We start from the raw sequence: 21,919 nt of genomic DNA on the forward strand, positions 1-21,919 counted from the left end.
TAAAAAATAGGTTTTTTATTTTTAATCAATTACACTATCTGTGTATTATGAAATGTTTTTTTTTTCTTTTTTTTTTAATGACTTCAAAAAAAATTTATCAATTTCGTCAGTTAAAAAATTTAAAACATTAATTTCCTAAAAAAAAATATAAACTAATAAACATTTAGACGGTAGAATCGAAACTATCTATCTCTATAAATGAAATTGATGAATTAAAAAAAAATAAAGATCATACAAAAATTTCGAAACGTGAATTTAAATATTTTCGAGACTTATTCTTTATTTTAACCATCCTTAAAATCATCTCACCTGACTGGGTTTCATCATCTCGAAGCGAGTTATCTCTGAAGAAGCTACTTAATTGAATACATAAATATATATTTTGTTTTCCTCTTTTTTTATATTATTCTAATAAACGTAGACAAGTCATTCAAATAAATTTGACAAAAGTAGGAACTACCCATATTATATAACTGATAAATTCGTATAAACAAATCATTTTAATTTTAGTACATTTATTATACATTAATATCTATATTTATGGTGATATAATTATTTAAATGCGATTAAATTAAAAATTTTATATGAAATTTCCTTCAATTGCTAAAAAATTATTGCATAAATTTTAATTTTACAAATGAAGAAATAAATGATAATATTAATTGTATTTAATGTAACGAATGGAAGTGTATATACAGGTGTATTATATACTCGGCAATTTGTTTGAATTATTAATTGAAGAAATAAATTTTTTTATTTCTTCTTTGACTAATCAAAGTCATCGATCTAGCTTAAATAATTTTATAGGCTGAAATTAATAACAGAAGTTTTAAAAAATCATAAAACTTGATCAAAACATTAAAAAAAAAAAATTTCTATTTTCTGATATGAACTCTAAAATTTAATATCATTTTTTTTTTCTTTTTATACTTCAAACTTTCCACGTTAAAAATAACTTTGTTAAAAATTATTGTAATAGTGACAACAACCATAACAATAATAAGAAGAAGAAGACTAATACTATCAATAGAAAAATAAGATTTTGTTCAGATACCGAATGTTCTAGGTATAAGCACGTGACATGATATAAAAATTGTTACACGTCGTCGACCTTGTCACTTTCTGCGGCGACTTTTGCCTCCATTCCCCTACCATCTAGGGTTATAACACTTACATCTTCAACGAAGACAAGAAATCGAAAGTATAATCTCCATGTCATGTGTGTTATGACATTTTTTTAATATTATTTCTACTTAATCTTCTTAAATTTCAATAACTATTTTCACAAAGTGTATTTTAAACAATAATTAATATTTATTGATTACAACTCTGATAAAATAAATAAAAATATTAGCAATAGCTCTTGACTGTTTGCATAAACAATGTATTCAAATAATAATAATTAATTAACAATACTAAGAAAGTGTGAAGGCTTTCTATACCTCGACCTTAATATCAATAATTATACACTGCATTAAGTACAGTTGTCTTCAGGAGAGGATCCTCAAGGTTGCTCTAAATTCCTTTGAGATGACATTTTGTGTTTTGCTTTTCTCCAACAATTATTGTTAGTCAAAATTTTTCGAATCAATTTTTTAAATAGTTTAAATAGCTGCTCGTGTTAAAAAAAAAAAAAAAAAAAAATTTAAAGAAGAAGAAACAGGTCTTTCTTGAATATTGTTGTATTTTATAAAAATAAATTTAGAGAATCCAAATGATGAACGATTGTTTTTGGTAAATATTTTCGAAGTGCCTCCAGGGCGAACTGGAAAAACGTGGGGATCCCGATGGGACGCCGTGGTGGGGTGAACCTTTTCTATATAACCAGCCGATTGCTTCAACATCTTCTCATATCCTGTTGGGTGACTTAAGATTTGTTTTATTTTTTTTTTTAAAGTTCACATTGTAATTACATAAGGTGAGTCTCGGAAATTTTAAGTTTCTTCAGTTAATTGTTAATTAAAAAATAGTTTAATTGTTTATTTCTTCTTTTTTTTTTATTATAATTTACGAAGAAATAATTAATATAAAAATAATTTTTCAGATGATTGTGCCATTGGCAATTTTTGTTGTCCTGGCAGTAGTTTCAAATACAGAAGCCGACGTAAATGCAGCTCGACCTCATAGCAATCGTCCGGGAAGATTTTTATCACTTCCAGTTCCAGATAAATGTGTCAGGCGTAAGTTATTTTATTATTTTTATTAATTTAATTATAAAAAAGTTGGCAGAAATTTTGAACAAAATTGCACCTGTACAAATTTTTTTTTGTCTACACTGAAAAAAAAATTTAACTTGAATCAAGTAAAATTTACTTAAGCCAAAAAAAAATTATTAATTTAAGAATTTTTTTATTCAAATCAAGAAGATAAAATTTTTCAAAAATATTTACTTGATTCAAGCAAATTTTTTATTCTGTGTTAAAAAAAAAAATCTGAAAAATTTTTTTCTAACTTTAATTGATAATTAGAAAAAAAAATTTGCAATCATAAAACTTACAAAACTAATTGCACATATAATCATTAAAAAAAAGGTTTTTTTAGTGACAACATAATTAATAATTGCAATTCTCACATTTCGTATTGATGTCAGTGGGTTTTAAAAATTAAAAAGAATAGCTCGAAGGCACACATACGTAATTTCATGTCAATGCATTGACAATGAAAGTACATTGCCTAATGAAGAAAAATAAAAAATTTCCTCTTCTAAAAAGATAAAATTATTTTTTTTACACCCATTTGCTTACAACTTTCGCTATTGGATTTTTAATTTCAAGTTAAAGTAATAAATTTTCTAAATAAAATTCACTCATTGGCATTACGGTAACACAAAACTGATTTAAGTGAAGAACGTGTAGTGGTTGTAGTATTAAAATAAAAGTCTTACGGCATACACTTGTAATCCTTTCGAGAATTTCAGGCAGAAATAAGACTTAAAACTTAAATAAGACAACTATTGTTATATATTCTGTTTAAGTACAAAACACATAACAGTATTTATATTTTTTTTAAATTAAAATAAAAACCATTATTTAATTTTTACTGGTAAATATAGACTACGTAAAAGAATTTACAAAGGAAGAATATATCATTTGAATATTCAAATTTAAGAAATTAATATTATTAAATTAAATATTACTAAAAGCATAGTTATTTTTTTCGGAGCTTAAAAATTAAAAATTACTGTTTTTTTTTTTTTTTTTTTTTTTTTTTAATCATTAATCCTCTAGAAAAATTTTTTCATAAAATCTCAAGTTCAAATCTATAAAATTTTAAAAAAGCAATACTTATAATTTTTAGTAATAATTGTATAAAATTTTTGAAGTTCTCTAAAAATTTTTTTATTTTAATTCAAAAATTTTGTGAATAATTTTTTTTTATAGTTGATTTTTATATTTATTTTTCTCCATGAAAATTTATTTTTTTATATATAATATTCTCAATGCAACATTAAACTGTGTACTCCCTTGCTAAAAATATATTTGTAAGTGTTTAATGCAATAAACCAATTAAAAAAAAAAAAAAAAAAAAAAAAAAAAATTAATAATTTTACGAAGTCATAAAATTTCATGAACAAAAATTTTATTAAGCTTGATAGAATTTTTGAAATTTTCACAAAAAAAATTTTTTTCCCGAGTACTACTATTAAATCACAGCGCTACTTTCTCTGTAAAATTTTATTTAACGCGTAATTGAATTAGCGATTAGTTAATTAAATATCTTAATGCTCAAATAGCGTGTAAACATCTAAAAATATTACTTATTAGTGTTACAATGTAAATATAAATTAATAAAAAGATTTACAGTAGAAATAATTACAATTATCATTGCACGAGTGAAAGCTGCGGCATTTGAGTTATTGTCGTAATTAATATGCAATTATTTTGTATCAATTATTATCACATTACCTGACATGAGTAACACGTATAATCACATTACAGTGTGAAGTAAGCCTTTTAGTATCTTCAGTCGCTTTCTATGTAATGTATAATGGAATAATCGTTTTAAATAATTAATAAAAATAACAATAATGTATCTTCTTTTTTGTTTCTTAATCATTTGGAGTAGACGATTCAAAAATTGACCTTTTAAATTCAAAGCCTTTAATTTTCGATTTCAAAATCGTCTATCGTCTTCTTTTAAATTCAAAGTACCGATAAAAAAAATTGACCTTTCAATTTTTTTTTTTTTTTTTAAGTACTTGAGTTTTAGATTTTTCGTCATTTTCCTAAAAAACTAATTAAAATTTAATGATATTGGTGTAGGATCAATTCAGACAGAAAGTTTGAGAATTAAAAGAAAATATAAACGGATTTCCACGGTATTTAATTATGTGAGAGGTCTATGTAAGCGGTTAGGCCGTGGGAGTGAATCGCCTCGTGACTTACAAGCTACATAAGGTGTCGCAACGCGTGGTCGTTTGTACACGGTTACAGGTACAGGTAACATAAGATGTACCGTACAGAGAGCAACTGAGAGTCTGTAATCATTGGATCGCTTTGCCGATGACCTCCTTCTATACGAACAAATATATGTTTGAACACTTTTTAAATACATCTTTATTATTGACTGTTACTTTTAACATTATTACTATTATTATTATTTTTGAAAAAGTCTTTCCCTACTTTTCTTTTACATTATTATATAAAACGGTGTAAATAGATTTTATTACTTTAACATGAAATTCGTTGCCGATTATTATTATAATTAGAAGTAGAAAAAAAAGATTTTTTTTTAGATAAAATTATTTTCGCTCATTCATTTGCATTTTTTTCCTTTTTAATGAGAATTTGTAATTTCTTATCTCTTCTTTTGTCTAAAAAATTAAACAATAACTTTTATTTAAATCTGATGCTAAGGATGTTTGTAGAATTCTCGATAAAATTATTATTATTTTGTATTTAATGATGTATTTCCGCACATTTTTATAGAAATGCATCAATAAGTGTTTTTTTAGCTTTTACATTGCATTTTAATTTTTTAATGGCTTTTAAGGAATATTGAAACTTTGATTTAAATCGTTGATCTAAACTGAGAAGAAAATTTTCTTTTGAAGAAAAAATAAGCAATTTTATAATAAGAAATTAATTTGTTGAAAATTTTATTCTTTAGATGAAGAAATCAAAATTTTTCTCACATTAACTTTCTAGTTACAAATAAATTTTCTAGATTTGGAAATAAAATAATTTTAGATGAAATTTTGCAAATTGTTTTTTTCAAATTAAAAAAAATTTTTTTAATGGATCCGACATTCCTTGAAAAATTTATTGGATGAAGAAAAATTATTTTAAATCGTCAACCTACTTTTCTGTGTGTGTGTGTTAGAATTTAAAGAATCTGTAGTCTTGTAATTTTCCAACTCGATGTATCTTTATATTAACAAGGCATCAAATTTTAAACCAGAATGAATAGTACCTGTCTAAAAAAAATCGTCTTAAAATTGTCGTTTATTTATGATCTTAAACGTGATACAAACTAAGATTCATTTATGACTTTTTTAAGACGCCAAAAAAAAAAAATTCCGAGAGCAGATTTTTGAAATTTGGTTCTCGAATTTTATATAAAAATAAGACGATATCATATGACACTGAAGTTAGCAGACGTCTAAAAATTTTTGATTTTTTTTATTAATTAAATTGCTACTAAAAAGATATTTATAAAAAATTACACTTATAATTTTTCAAATTTTTTACATGTGACATTTTTTTTTAATTGTTTAATTGAAATTTTTTCAATAAAAAATTTCTAAAAATTTTGAAATGTCGGCTAACTTCATTTTCATGATATTACAGCGACAGCTCTCCGAAATTATTATAGAGATTCTTAAAACGTCTTAAAAAAATCTTAAAAAAAATCTTAAAATTGTCTTAAAAATATCTTAAAATTGTCCGATAATAAGTTTTCAACAATTTCAAATTCAATTTGAAAAGAGCGTACTCAAAAATATAGCGGTTAGAAAGTCATAAAATCGTTTAAAAATTAATTTTCAAAACAAATTCGAAAACTAAATTTCAAAAATCTGCTCTCAAAATATTTTTTGGTGTCTTAAAAAAGTCTTAGTTTATGTCACATTTAAGATCTTAAGCAAACGACAATTTTAAGACACTTTTAAGACGATTTTTTTTTACGCGGGTAGATATAATATGAATTGCAAAAAAACAAAAAAGGTTCCTAAATTTTTTTTAGAGATGATAAAATGACTAAATTTCAGTAAAAATGGTCAAAATTCAAATAAAAACATATTTAATATGTAAGTTTTTAGTTTCAAAATTTCTTAAGCAGAAATTTTTGTTACTTACGCTTACTGTGCAATCCTGAGAAATAATACGATTCAAATTTTTCGAAAATTTATTTTGGTCTACTTCCAGATAAGAAATTTAATTTTTTTTGAAGCATAAAAATTTCCATGACAGTTAATTTTTTATTTTAATTTGATTTTCAAGATGAGTAATTGAATCTGTATCTAAGAAAAACTTTTTCGAACGAAATGTTATTTGTATAAAAAAATTATTAAAGAATAATTTTGATTAAAAAGTATTTGAATCTATACAAATAAATAATTTTTCTACACAAATAAATTCATAAAAGAAGAGGAATTGTATTTTAATTTTTAATCTAGAAGCAAGGCGAATAAACGACTAGACTTTGACTTAATTCAGTAAATCAAAGGTTAAGACATATAAATCAAAATCAAGGCGATGGAGTTTTGAAAGTTTAATGAAAAAGTGGAAAAAAGTCGAGATCTTAAAAATTTTTAGATTTATCTGCAGTGATATTATTAATAACTACATATTTATACTCCAATTAAAGTAGTGTGGTACTTAAGGCATACCGTCAGAAAATTCTCAATTTTTTTATAATTATTAAGAAGAGGATGATACAATTGCCCTAAAAATTTGAAGTGGATTCACCACCTATAACCCGAGATGAATTCAATTAGAAATTGGATATTTAACATTGATTGCATACGCTCTCTGCAGTTTTGTATCAGTTTCTTAGTTATAAAAAAAAAACTAATTGTCAGAAACTTTAAAAAAACTGACAGTCTTTTAATGTATTTGTTGTGAGTTTAAAAAAAAATTTTAAAAAATGTTTAACCGTTTAATTATTTCTAAATAACGGATTAAAATTCAACAATTTATGAAAAAGGATATATCTACTGAGTCAAACAGTAATGATGGATTACTTAGCTACAAGCTTATATATGAAAATAAATTTAACAGATATTTAATCATTGTTAGAACTTTTTCTAACAAATAAATTATGGCAAAAAAATTGACATTTAGAAATTTAAAAAAAATTAAAAATGCAATTTTTTAAAAATAAGTTTTTTATTAAATACAATTTAAAAATTTTCTAATGACTTCTAACTTTAATGTAGTAGCTTATATATGAAAATAAATTTAACAAATATTTAATAATTTTTAGAAATTTTTCTAACAAACATATTATGGCAAAAAAAAATTAGGAAAAAAAATTGACATTTAGAAATTAAAAAAAATTTTAAATACAATTTTTTAAAAATAATTTTTTGGAACTAATTTTTTACCATGACTAAGTTGTTACCATGACAATTGCTATAAAAATGAATTTTGGTTCTGGCGTAGTGTTTCTGCTATGTTCTTTTAATAATTAAAAACTTGTAAAATTTTTAATTTTCCAAAATTAAAAAATTTTAATAGTTCTTCGTCAGCATCAAAATCATGAATAAATTACAAGTCAATATTTACAACTATAATAACATAATATCGACATTGTAGCACTTTCTTGTATTTAATTAACCGGCTTATAAATTAATCGATTACAGTAAAAGTTGTGTATCTCACTGACCAAAAAATTATGAGTTTATTCAACATTATGCTTACATTAATACTATTAATGATTTTTTTTAACGTTATTATTTAATACTTAAAAGTCACGCAATGTAAACTCGCACAACCGGTCACAAATTATAATAACACCATCCGGCATGGCAATTAGTCATCGGCTCTAATGTAAGTCTATTCCTAAAACATCATTTATCGAGGTCATTCATAAAATAAACCGACGAATATTAGTTTATGAAATATTAATGAAAAAAGTAGAAATTTATTTGTTATTTACTTTCAGGACCAAAGGAATTCAATTATCGAGGACATAATTACTTTCTAAGTTCACATGTTCCAACACATGCAAATCAAAAAGTCGATTGGTTGGATGCTAGAAACATTTGCCGAGAGTACTGCATGGATTTAGTATCTATTGAAACTCAAGATGAAAACAATATGATCTACAGATTGATTCAACAAAGTAAGTCCTTTCTTTTTTTTTTATTTTTTTTAAATTTATTTCCTTAAAAGAACAATTCTAATTTGTACAAAGAAGCTAAATGAAATTCATAAAAACCATAAAGTTATTCACGAGCTAAATCTATTACTTGTGAGTTGCTTATTAAAATTTAATTTTGAATAATAAAAAAAATGTAAGAAAGTTATTTTTTTTTAATATAATTATGATACAACTTTTATTTGCTATTTTCACTTAATTGTTTTCCTTATCTTAAAGAAGTTGTAGGTTAATAAAAGTAACAATTTTTATGAAGAAAAGTTATACGTCAAAGAAACCACTGATCTTTTGGAAGTAGGTTGAGGATAAAAAACCACATCATTTTAAATAATTAAGAAACACTGATTTGATCTTTTATAGTGAAAGAAATCTAAGGTCTCATGAATTATAAATTGTCATTTTTATTCAATGAAAAAAAATTATCGCGACTACTTTTTTTATTTATTATAAATAATTGTCGAACATTGTTTCTGCATACAATTTTTTTTTTGTCAGCACTTTCAATGAATAATTGAAATAAAATAAAATTTTTTAAACTTCTTTGACTATTTAAAAGCCATTTTAAGTAAATTAATCTAAAAATTGTAATACAATTTATTTTTAGAGAGTTAAATCATCAATTTAACAAATAGTAGAATAATATTTTAAATATTTATTTGTTTAAATTTTTTTACGGCTGAAAATTCGTAAATTCTTACTTTTATCTAATTACTTTAATCATTATGAGTGTAAAATTAGCAGACAGCAGATTTTTGATAATTTGCAAATAATTTTAAACTTAATGATTGAAAAAAATTTTTAAATAAATTTCTAGAAAAAGTTTTTAAGAATTTCTTAATTAATTTTTTTGTATTATTTTTTTTTTCAGTAATTTAATTATTTATAAATTGAAAAAAATATTTTCGAGCATTTGCTACTATCAAACTCATTTATTTTGACCTAAAAATAATTTTATATCGAAAAAATTAACAATTTATATGAATTTTTTATTTTTCTTCTTTTTGCAATTTTAAATCGAAAAAAGTGTCATTTGCATGATTTATATTGTAAAAATTTTTCATTCTAACTTTTGACTGTTTATGATTTTTCGAAATATGACTTTTTTTTTCAAATTTCGTAAAATTTTCTTGATTAAAAGAAGACAAAAGAAGTTTTAATATATATATATATATATATATATATATATATATATATATATATATATATATATATATATATATATATATATATATATATATACTTATAATTAAAGATTGTGAAGAAATTACTTTTCAAATAATTAAAACTACATATTTTTAGTGTTAGAATAATTCTTTGTTTTGAAGTTAATAAAAAATTAAAAAAAATCGATAGACTAACTTCGAAAATATAAAAAAATAAAAAATAATGACGTTAAAAAATAACTCTTTTCTTGCATTAAAAATAGCATTAATTTTGATAAAACATTATATCAATAAAGTAATCACTTTAATTTCAAATCGATATCAGTCAAATAAAAAAACTAATGAATTTGGAGCTTAAAAAAATACGTTATTAAGTATTTTTTGTTAATTACATGAGAGCGTGTACTGTTAATTGCCTATTGCATTATAAGACACAAAAAAAATTATTTTTTATGGCAGATATTTTCGATTTAGCTGATACTGATTTTAATTATTTTCATTTTTTATAAATTTTTAGATGATGTTCCATACATTTGGACGTCCGGTCGTCTCTGTGACTTCAAGGGTTGTGAAAACCGCCGTGACTTGGAACCTAAGTCAATTTTCGGATGGTTCTGGTCAGCGAACCGTGAAAAGATGGCACCAACCAACCAGACTCCAGTCGGATGGGGATACAATCCATGGTCTCAAACTGGACACAAGAAACAAAGACAACCAGACAATGCCGAGTTTGACATCAACGGTACCACAGAATCTTGTCTTTCTGTTCTCAATAATGTATACAATGATGGTATCGCCTGGCACGATGTTGCCTGTTATCACGAGAAACCATTTGTTTGCGAAGATTCTGAAGAGCTTCTGAATTACGTCGCCAGTACCAATCGGGGAATCCGACTTTAATTATTTAATTATTTTTTTTAACTATTTTACCTGTTGTTTAAGTCTACTTAAGAATTTTATACAAAACCAAGTATTTTTACATTTTTAATTAAATAATAATACCGATTAAATCGAGCCAAAATTTTACCTTGTACCACATTAAAATGTGCTGTATTTTTATTTAAAAGATTTAATTTTGTTTTTACTTTTAATTATGAATTAAAAATTAAAAAAACATTTTTTTTTCGATCTATATCACAACGTTTACTTTTTATTGTATGATAGAACAAAGATAATAAATATAAAAATGTTTCTATTGAAAAAAAAAAGTGTTTTTTTAGAATAAATACCAATTACCCGTTTTTTTTTAATTTAACATACACAGAAAAAAAAAATTTCTTGAACCAAGAAAATTATAAAGAAGACTGAAGTTATTTTGGAGCAAGAAGAAATTTTCTTGGCTTAAAAAAATTTAACTTCGTTCAAAAAATTTTAACTTCATTCAAGAAATTTTTAGTCTTTCTTAAGATTTTCTTGATTTAAGAAAATTTACGTTTGATTTTAGACTTTTTTTTTTTTCTGTGCACAATATTATTTAAAAATTCTAAAATTACGCAAAAAAATTTTTTTTGAGCTGTCTGAATTTTATGATAAAGAAAATAGAATCAAAAAAATTTTTTTTTGACTCTACGTTGAAGAAATAAAGATTTGATTTTCGATCATATATTCAAAATAAATTTTCAAACAACTGACGAGTAACTTTTACGAAGCACTGATGGTCTTATATAATATAAATGTGAAAGTATGTTTGTTTGTTTGTCAATGACACTCAAGCGATTGAGAAGATTACATGGAATTTAAGATAGAAAAAAAATTATGGCCTAGAATAGCTTACAGAATATTTATTCTAATGATTTAAAGTAATGAGGTAATGAGGGTGTAAAAGATAAATAGGCTCCAGTTTTAAACTGAACGGTATGTAGATGTTGTAATAATGATTTTTATCATTATTAAAAATTAACAATTAAATTTAAAATTTAATTTTAACATTTCTTTTAATATTATTGCTGCTATGTAATTCATAGTCAACAAAGTTCCAGGAATCTTTTGATAAGAGAGTCGCCGGACTCGGGTCTAAACTCGTGAGATCGGGGCTCCGACGACTTCTCTGGCTAGGGTAACCCGAGATGCAACATTCGCACTTTTAATTCAATTTAATTCAGTCCGAAGATTGACTGACTCGTTTAAATTGAAATATTTTAATATACCACCTATTAATATAATAAAATTCTTGTTATTCAAACAAAACCTTATTCAAAATCCTTTTAAAATAAGAGAGAGTTCAGCAATAGGCCCACCTGAGGTCGATCGATCATCTAACGAAGCCAGCCTGGAGTTTTACAATTATTAAATTATATAAAAAATATTTAACTGGAAAAATCCCGAAAATTCAGAACGTTACATCATAATTATTATTAAAAAGTTTTTTTTTTTCATTTTTAATGGAAATTTTCGAATATGGCATAAATTTATGTATTTTTAGCTTCGTCGTTATAAGTAGGATATATTAATTTAATTATATTTTATTAATAACCATAATAAGAATTTTCGATTACTATTTTTTCTAAAATGATTTCATCGATGATTTCACCAATAAAAATCTAGGTGACAATTAAAATATAATCGATAATCTTAAAAGAAGAAGTAAAGTAATTAAGTGACCAAGTGTTCAAAATTTTTAATTACCAATGAAATAACAATACTTACATTGGATAAATTTATATGAAATTGATCTTGTCATTAACGAATTTATGAGTCTAAAATCAGAAATTATCCACGTATGTATTTCTTTAACTATTTTTTTAACGAATCATTGCTAGCCACTTATAACTATCCATCATTTTCGACAGTATATAAAAGCGCTTATCAATTTTCAATTTCATCCTTTTCATTATCAAGTACACAAGTATCTTGCTCAAGATGATCGCTAAAGGTATGATATATATTTGTGCTAATATCTATTGAATATCTGCATGTACGTTGTGACATTTTTGTCTGACTGATTTAATATTTTTTTAAATTTATATTTTAACAGTTATTATGTTGTCACTTTACATGACTTATGTCACAGCCAATACTCTTCAGTCTTCACCTTATAGGCTGTGTAAAAATAAACCACCACCCTATTTTTTCCGTGTCACGGATTGCGGTCCAACTGAATCTGTATGTCCTTTTTACATGCGCTCCCCAATTAATTCCATATTTACTTTTACAATACGTAAGTTTATAAAAATTCTGAAAAAATATTAAATTTATAAATTTATTTTATTTTTGAAAGATCACTCACATTTTACCAATACTGTTAATAAAATACTTACTTTTTAGCTGATGCGACAAAATCAATGAAAGTGAAGGCGGAATTTAAATATAATAATAGCGGTGTATGGTGGCCAAATATTTTGCCCTTGAAGAGTGGTTGTTTAGCTGGTAATAATGTTAATCAATGTCCTGCTGAACAAGGTCAGGTAGGATCTTATTCGACAGGCCCTATAACTATCCCAGATATTCCTTTCCAAAACAATATTCCACTTACTGTAAAATTCATGTTGAAAGACGACGAGGATAGAGATATTTTTTGCTTGATAGTAGATACTATAATTAAAAGACGTCCAGTTGCTTCAAGCGAAACTAACTATGTACTTTAATCGCAAAATCAATATTAAATAGTAATTAAGCTATTTGTTTTGAGTTTTATATTCTTCAACAATAAAAAATTATCACAAAAATTAAAAAAAAATTGTAATAATTATTTTTTAATTCAACTTACTTGGTAACTGTAATTAACGTAATGATAAATTAAAAAAGTTAAGCTAATTTAAGAATATATTGATTAACTCATATTTAAGTTTATTATTATTAACATAATTCAATTTTAAAAATTGATTTATTGTCATCTTTTTGAGAGCATTCGCATGAAAAATAAAAATAATTTTGTATTATTTCTACTCCGTTTTCGACAATTCTTTCTTCTTTTTCTCCAACAGTTTTCGTTTCATAGCATTTTTTGCTTTCATTAATTTACTCTGTGGCTTCCGCTTGTGTGGCAATGTTGTTGGATCTAAAAAAAAATTTTTTTAATTAAATTATTGCAATAAATCTATATAATTAAGAGAATAATGAAAGTTTTGTCTCCGGCGTACTTATATGATAAAATGAGTTTTTTAAATTAAATTTAGTATCATTGAGAAGGTTTTGATCTGAATTTGTACTTTTTCAATGTTTTATTCATATGCTTCTCAGCAATAGTTGATTTATCATAAGTTTTCGAAGTAGTTATAACTAGATTCGAAATTCGCGATTATCGTCATTCGTGTATTTATTTATTTTTCTACATGTGAATGTGGTTATATGACAAAAATTTTAATTTATATAATTAAGAAAAATTTTGTAACAGTATATCTTTATTGTAAATTGGCTATGATATTTTCTCAGCGATAGCCATTTATGATTCAAGTAATTGAGAGAGTAAGTAAAATTTTGTGATGAGCAAGCTTATTATCATTTTGAAAGAAATTTTCATAATTAATTTTGGTATTATTAAAAAGGTCTTTATAAGAACTTGTGAGTTTTCACGATTGTATGTATTTTTTTGGTGCCGTGACTAGAAAAACGCGGACAAAATATTATAATACAAATATTTTCTTATAAACACAAAAAATTTATGAAAAAAAGGCACAATACGGTAAAAGCTCATTTGTTGGCTTATTTTAGAATAAACAGGCAAAAAATCCATGAAAAAAGGGCACAACAGTAAAAAGCCCATTTTTCGATCTATTTTTTAATAAACACACAGAAAAAAAAATTTCTTGCACCAAGAAAATTGTAAGGAAGACCGATGTTATTTTGGAGCAAGAAGAATGTTCAAAAAATTTTAACTTCATTCAAGAAATTTTCAATCTTCCTTAAGATTTTTGTAATTTAAAAAAATTTACGCTTGACTGAAGACTTTCTTTCTTTCTGTGCACACAAAATCCATGAAAAAAGGGCACATCAAAATAACAAGCTTACTTGTTGATCTATTTTCGAGAGATTAATTATAAACTTTTATGATCTAGATATTTTGTCCATGGTTATTTTGTCGCCCTGTTATTTTGTCCGCGGTTATTTTGTCGTTTTTTTTTTTTTTTTTTTTTTTTTTTTTTTTTTTTTGTTGTGGCGCTATATATTTTTCAGTGATATTCAATTTTTATATTAAGTTTTTAATGGAGTTTTGAATAATATGTTGGTTCTACAAATTTGCTCCATCATATTTTTTGCATTAAATTATTTGTAATTGATCCTGTCATAACACTATTATTTTTTCAACTTCATCTGAAAAGTATCCAAACCATGTATAGTGTGTGATTAGAAATTTCAGTTCCTTGAGGGCCATCCATAAATTACGTCACACAAATTTCCGGATTTTTTAACCCTTTCCCCCCGTCGTTGTCACAGTTAGTCACATTCTCAAAATCCCCTCCCCCTTAATGTGACAGCACACATTTTTCAATTTTATGCATGTATTCAAAAATAATAAAAAAAAAAACACAATTATTTTCGTTTTTTAGAAAATCGAGCCAGCACTCGCCAAAGATTTAAACCTACGCAGAATTATTATTTACTATTCAGAATTCTTGAGAATTTTAGTATCTCACTTGCATTGCAATGTCACTTTAGAAGTTAGATGTTGTTGCGTGAGAGATAATCTCATAACGAAAGTGCTAAAGTATTAATAAATACAGATTGAGTTCATAAATATTTAAAGTTTTTTTATTCACATATAAGTTTCGCGTTTGAGTATTTCAAATTTTAACATGTAACGTCACAAGCTTTTCACACAATGTCACATTCTGGTGATACCCTCCTCCCCTTTTAAGGTGTTGCTAGTAATAATAATATAAACTACAATAAATAAATAAATAAAAATAATACTTACAATTAATTGGAATGTTCATTTTTTTTCTCAGCATAACTAAAACTTGTTTGTTAATTATTTCACGACAATGTTCACTAAATCCAGGGGGTAGCCATCCGCGTTTCTCGTCACATTTAACACCAGGCATAGGATCCGGAAGTTTTGCAAACATTTCTTGAATTTCATCAGTTAGTACATCGCAAAACTGAAATATTAAATTAAATTAAATATTTATAAATTATCCTAGGAATGAGTGAATAAATATTCTTGTAAATTACCTGGTACAAAGTTTGTCTTGAAGATGGAATGTTCCCGCGTCTGTAAATATAATCATTTTCATCGTACAAATTAGTTTTAGTCCTGCGTTTGATCTCTGCCAAGCTAGCAGACGCCGAAGCTTTTGATGCTTTCGCAGCTGGCGCTGATTTATAAGGAATTAATGAATTGGTATAAGATCTTTTCCCTTTGACATATTTCTCTAAGCCATGCATAGCTTTACATCGATAGTCAAGTATCTGGTAGATTCTTGCTGCTGGGTCTTTACGTGGATCATAACCCAATCTTACCCACATTAATCTCCACGGACCAGTTGTAAAGTAATAAGCGACTGAGGGTAATAGAACACGTATTTGATCTTTATGGAACTTCGTTTTAACTAATAATGCTGTTCTAGACCAAATAGGACGTTTTTCAAATAATTTTAGCATAACTTGATGGTCTTCATTTGTTAAAAGTTTGGCTGCCATTGATTTTTCAATTCCTGGCTTAGGTACTGATGGAATTGTTTCCGTTGTAAATGGAACATTATAAGTAAGTCCAGCTCTACTTTTTCTGTTTTTTCCTATAACATTCTCTGACTCAGGTTCTTTAACGTCTAATTTCATGTTATACTGTTGGATTGTGTCCATGCGGCTAAAAACAGCTGGAGGAAGAAAATATGGGACCTTTTTAGTCAACCATTCAGGTGTTAATATTCCCTTGGGACAAATAGAATCATAAATACATTCTCTTCTCTTGGGATCCGTTACACTCTGTGTTACTGGAGTGTATTGAAAATCAATGAGACTAGTAAATTTAAATTCCATTACTACACGCCCAAGTATTTTTAATTTCGGCAACTTGTAATCTGTTTCATTAGACAAGTCTTCCATTTTATTACAACTAAACTTCAATGGTATATTTTTTGATGAATCGCCAGATAATTCATCAATTAGTGACTGATTTTTTTCATTTCCACCAGCAGTTTTGCTACGATTTTGTTGAGCATATATTTCACAGTTACGTAATTCTTTGGATAATCTTTTAATTTCTTCTCGATCAAAATTGTCAATCGAATTTTGTTTTGACAAATCACGTGGCATTGCTGGAGTTAAGTTACGATAATTTTCAACTTCTTTTTGCTTTGCTAATTCAGTAACTTTTTTAATTCGTGATTTTTTTACACGAATGCGTAGTAGGAACCCTGATACTTCGTGTCGATCGCCGCATGCTGGCTTGCAATAAACATCAGATACTCGTAATTTTAGCTCTAATCGGCGATTTGGCGTGTTTATAGTCTAGGAAAATTATTATCAAATTATGGAAATATTCAACTCAAATATTAACAGTCAGTAAGTAGCTAAATTCGAATGCTGCATAACAAAATACCCAAACATCAATATTTCAGCAACTTATTATTGCATATATAGAGAATAAAAAGGTGGTTTTAGGGGCAATCGCGACATTTATGTTTTGCAAGAGGACATTAATAAATTATCAAATTGGTGCGAGCTCAACAAGTTAAAATTAAACGTGAAAAAGTGTGCAATAATTAAATATAGAAGGGCTTCAGTGATAAATCATTATCAATACTACACAGAAAGAAAAATTTCTTGACTGGAGAACAAAATTCTTGGCTCAAGAAAATTTTCGGGTGCCTGAAGGAAGACCGAAGTTGTGTTGGCCGAAGTAAAAATTTTTCTTGAAATTCTATTCTTGGTGGAAGTAATTTTTTCTTGGTTCAAATTATCATAAATACTTGATACAATAAATTTTTATATTTTATCAAGATTTTTAGATACTTTAGGGAAGCAGTGCCACCTACTTCAGCTGAGAAAAAAATTTTCTCATCTTGAGAAAATTTTTTTCTTGAATATTTGATACCCATTTTATATTATTTTAGCGTGCAATTATAAATAGTGAATGAAAAAAAATGATTCAATATTATTTGATCTTCCAATTTGACGTTACTCAATAAAAATATTAATGAAAATTTACTATCGAGAAATTTAATTTTTGAAGCAAGAGAGAAATTTTCCAAAGGCAAAAAAATTTACTTCTAATTTATACCAAATAAAAGTCTACGCACTAACAGGATGTTCGACATCCCATCAGTAAGATCGCGTTTCTCTATACGTACTCGACGTATAGAATATCCAAGGTGATGAATGAAATTGCTGCAAATGTGGATCTCTTTGGAGCAACCATGGGAAGGGTTAAAAGAGAGGCCAAACGGGCTATCTTGAAATGATTTTTCTGGTGTTAATAGTAATTATGTTAAACTATTCCTTTCGTTTTCTTTTTTTTTTATTTCTTTATGTAGATTCCGAGTTCTTTTATGTAGATATTGGTTCTTAATATCACTTTACACTATTATATGTAACTATTCTGTATAATTGCCGAGTGGAGTTTGAATAAATAAATAAATAAATAAATAAAAACTAAAAAAAATTATCTTCAAAAATCTGCCATGGTTTTTTTAAATAAAAATTTATTTTTTTTCTTATCATGAATGCGGGTATTTTGTCGTGATACTAATTCAAAATCATTACTTTTATTATAAAAAATAATAAAATAAAAGATCTTACCGTTGATATTGATCCAAGTCCTCCTAAGCTTTCGATAGCTTTTTCTGAATTTATAACTTTACCAGGGTATTTAATACAATAAAATTTTTCATCTAATCTATGACCTCCAGGAAGAACAGGCCCAATTACTTCTTCTTCCTCTTCTTCATTATTTGATGCATTATTGCCGTTTGCGTTCTGTAAAAATGAATTATTCTATTAAAAATATCCAAAATAAGCAAAAAATTTTATGACATTAAATTAAGCTGTCACTTGACAATTTTTTAATTTTCTTTAACAAAACAATTTGTTCTAAAAAATTGCATTTTTAATTTATTAAAATTTCTACAAGTCTATTTTTTTAATAATTTTTTTTTGCTATAATTTACTTAACAGGCAGGCATTAAATCGACTGCATCAATTTTAACAATGATCTGATATGAAGAAAAATCGAGAAACTTATTTGATTTTATTACTGATGAATTTTGAATTCAATTTTTCATTTTTATTAAATTATTTTTAAAGTAAAGTAAAAATGTTTGCTAAAAATAACTTACATTTACATTTGATTCTTCATCATTAGAGTCATCACTGAAAAAAAATTGATTGTAACTGCTGGCAACAGGTTCTTTTTTTATCAACATTGTTAACAATTAAATATTATTACTTTTATTGTAATTTAATTTATAAAGTTGTAAATCGTGTTGAATGACAGTAAGAAAGGTTAGAAAAGTGAAGTGTTTTCATTTTCCGCGTGTCGCGTGTTTGTTGTCGGTGTGAATTTTATGCGTTGATAATGTAGAAATCGCAGAAGAAATCATTCACCTTCACATTTCTCCGCCGTCGGCGTTTTCTTACAAAACGGTCAATTATAAAAAGGGATCATATGTTACAAAACGTAAACAGAAATATACTGAACAACAATAATGGATTCTGATAAAGAAAAAAATAGCTGCACTTTTTTATTTAATAAAAGTAAAATACACAAAAGAGGCATTCGACAGCGCAAAAAGTCGTCAGGTAAAAATATCACTTATTTTTGTTGTTTCTTTAAATATGGGTAGAGGTTATATTTAAGGTTATAAACTGGTTATTAATTCGCTTTTTATTGTTATTGTTTTTTTTTACAGATAGCAGCGAGGATGAAACTATAGTATTTAAAAAAGAATCTAAAACTTCGGATTCAAATCCTCTAATTCAAAGAGTAAGTCAATAAGTTTATATTTATTAATTAAAAATGTCATGCTTAAAGTAGCTGACATACGTCTCTTTTTTTTTTTTTTTTTTTTTTTTTTTTTTTAAATATAAACTAAAGGAGTAAATTTAAGAAATGTGCATACAAAAAATTTGAATGACATTAAAGTTAGTTGTCACTTGATTAATTTTCAATTTTATTTAACAATTAAATGTATTTTAAAAAATTATTTTTGAGAAATTGCATTTTTATTTTTTTAAATTTCTAGATGTCAATTTTTTTTTATTTTTTTTTTTTTGCCATAATTTATTTGTTAACAAAAGTCCTAAAAACAATAAAATATCTCCTAAATTAATTTTCATAAAATTTAAAAAATATTCATCCATTAGTTTTTTTTGGTTACTCTTTAATTTGCTTGTAAACTTACAAAAATTTTGAGTCTCAAGTTATAAATTAACAATAGAAAAATAAAAATTACAAAGGATATAACAATCTAGATGATACTGAAGTTTAGCCGTCAGCTGTCAATTTTTAAAAATTTTTTAAAAAATCAATTACAATAAAAATACTTCGAAAAATTTTTACTTATAATTTTTATTAATTTTCAGACGTGTAATTTTATAATTAAATTTTTTTATTAATAATTTAATTGCTATAAAATTCTAAAAAAATTTTTAATGTCTGTCAACTTCAGTGTCATCAATCTAGTAGTCTTTTAAAAATTAAAAATGTACATGAAATTAAATTTAGTTGCTACTTGACAATTTTTTAATTTTTTTAACAAAAATATTTGTTTCAAAAATGATTTTTCAAAAATTGCACTTTTAATTGATTAAAATTTTTACAAGTACATTTTATTAATAATTTTTTTTTTTGCTATAATTTATTTATTAAAGAAAAAAAAATTGTGTAGTGACTGCTAAATTTAATGTCATAAAATGTAAAGTATATCAAACTTCAGGATGCAATTTTAAATATATTATTTTTACTTAAAAAAAAGAAAAAAAAATGAAACTAGAATATACTTTTGAATTTAACTCCTTTGTTAAAAATATTTGATTCTAATTTTTATTTATTTATTAACTAAAGCGTTTTTTAATAATATAATAATAGTAAATTTTTTTCTTCTAATTAGACAAATACATCAAGTAAACGAAAAACAGAGAAATTGGACAGCAGGGATGAAGAAAACATAACAGTTTCTTATAAAAGTAGAAGAACAACAGCAGTAGCAGGACCAAGTGATCAAGGTGCCACTGCAATACTCGAAACTGAAACAGAGTTGGACAAAGACGCTCAAGCGATATTTGAACGAGCACAAAGAATAAATGAAGAACTTGAGGGTAAAGAGGATGACAAAATATACCGAGGATTAAATAATTATTCACAGTATTATAAAAAAAAAGATACTGCTGCTGGTAATGCGTCGAGTGGAATGGTACGCAAAGGTCCCATAAGAGCACCAGCAAACATACGTACCACAGTAAGATGGGATTATCAGCCTGATATATGTAAAGATTACAAAGAAACGGGTTACTGTGGTTTTGGAGACAGCTGTAAATTTTTGCATGACCGGTCAGATTATAAATTAGGCTGGCAACTTGAACGTGACGCGATCACTGGTGCTGGTGCAAACAGCGGTGATGAAGACGATAAAAAATATGAAATTGATAGCGATGAAGACAGTCTCCCTTTTAAATGCTTCATTTGTCGCAATACATTCGTCGATCCGATTGTTACTAAGTATGTTTAATTTAATTACATAATAATTTAATTATTCTGTCAATAATTATTACTTTATACACTTGATACTAATTACTCATAATTAATATGTTACAGGTGTAAGCATTACTTCTGCGAAAAATGTGCCTTGGAGCAGTATAAAAAAACAACTCGATGTTTTGTGTGTAACGTACAAACTAACGGTGTTTTTAATCCTGCCAAAGAAATAATTGCGCGAGTAAAATCGGAAGAAAATAAGCATGCTTATAATAAGTCTAGCAATGAAAGTAGTGATGATGATTCATAAATAAATGACGATTAGTAACATACTGATTATTTGGTAAATTTTTTTGTGAAATTTTAATCAAATTTTCGGTATTATTAATTAATAATCATTAATTATAATCAATAAATTGATGAGTAATTTTTAAAAGATTTTAATTTACAGTTTAATTTATGGTGAAAGACTAATGTCCGTAGCTTGGAGCTTAACTTTTCTACAGGATATACTATAATATAATAAAGCATTAAATTTACAGCAGTCAATGTGAGTCAGTTGGGTAGTATTAACTTGAGACAGCTTGTGTGTCGCGTGGGTGGTTAAATATGTAAGTGTGGGCTTGTGTCAGAGACCGACTCGCTGTCTTTTAAATCGATACAAAACACACTACACAAAATAATATTTTTCATTTCATGTATTTAATCATTATCATTAAAAAAAAAAAAAAAAAATTGTGTATAAAATGGTTTTTTAATATTAATAATTGTTACTGTTAATAATGTTGTTTAAATAATTGTAAAATATAATTGAAAATAAAAAATAGATAATTTTAACTATCATGACAAGTAGAGATTAGTG

General features: G+C 25.6%; 4 protein-coding genes across 5 annotated transcripts; 3 read left to right on the forward strand and 1 right to left on the reverse strand.

The window, feature by feature from the left end:
- The first annotated feature begins 1,648 nt into the window (after positions 1–1,648).
- Positions 1,649–10,654, forward strand: Slf (C-type lectin domain-containing protein slf). The gene is made up of 4 exons (XM_074241692.1): positions 1,649–1,918; positions 2,045–2,180; positions 8,107–8,286; positions 10,003–10,654. The coding sequence occupies exons 2-4, from the start codon at positions 2,045–2,047 to the stop codon at positions 10,383–10,385; spliced, it is 699 nt and encodes a 232-aa protein (XP_074097793.1). The 5' UTR covers positions 1,649–1,918; the 3' UTR covers positions 10,386–10,654.
- A 1,289-nt stretch (positions 10,655–11,943) lies between these two features.
- On the forward strand, positions 11,944–13,117 carry LOC141526799 (uncharacterized). The gene is made up of 2 exons (XM_074241904.1): positions 11,944–12,642; positions 12,750–13,117. The coding sequence occupies exons 1-2, from the start codon at positions 12,465–12,467 to the stop codon at positions 13,067–13,069; spliced, it is 498 nt and encodes a 165-aa protein (XP_074098005.1). The 5' UTR covers positions 11,944–12,464; the 3' UTR covers positions 13,070–13,117.
- A 137-nt stretch (positions 13,118–13,254) lies between these two features.
- On the reverse strand, positions 13,255–18,933 carry L(2)37cd (general transcription factor IIIC subunit l(2)37Cd). The gene is made up of 5 exons (XM_074241900.1): positions 18,701–18,933; positions 18,165–18,341; positions 15,597–16,874; positions 15,340–15,523; positions 13,255–13,482 (listed from the first exon to the last, which is right to left on the reverse strand). Exons 1-5 carry the CDS (start codon positions 18,785–18,787, stop codon positions 13,367–13,369), a joined length of 1,842 nt encoding a protein of 613 aa, XP_074098001.1. The 5' UTR covers positions 18,788–18,933; the 3' UTR covers positions 13,255–13,366.
- A 47-nt stretch (positions 18,934–18,980) lies between these two features.
- Mdlc (RING finger protein mdlc) lies at positions 18,981–21,909 on the forward strand. Of its 2 annotated transcripts, XM_074241902.1 has the most exons (5): positions 18,981–19,163; positions 19,274–19,347; positions 20,474–21,081; positions 21,178–21,400; positions 21,509–21,909. In XM_074241902.1, exons 1-4 carry the CDS (start codon positions 19,070–19,072, stop codon positions 21,365–21,367), a joined length of 966 nt encoding a protein of 321 aa, XP_074098003.1. In that variant the 5' UTR covers positions 18,981–19,069; the 3' UTR covers positions 21,368–21,400; positions 21,509–21,909. The 2 variants fall into 2 exon arrangements, with proteins under 2 accessions (XP_074098003.1, XP_074098002.1); XM_074241901.1 differs by having other exon boundaries at positions 18,982–19,163; positions 21,178–21,909.
- The last annotated feature ends 10 nt before the right edge of the window (positions 21,910–21,919 follow it).

This window comes from Cotesia typhae, unplaced genomic scaffold (genome assembly GCF_013202065.1).
Source record: "Cotesia typhae breed Kobodo isofemale line unplaced genomic scaffold, CoteBio_Ctyphae contig_36, whole genome shotgun sequence".
In the NCBI taxonomy this organism is placed as follows: domain Eukaryota; kingdom Metazoa; phylum Arthropoda; class Insecta; order Hymenoptera; family Braconidae; genus Cotesia; species Cotesia typhae.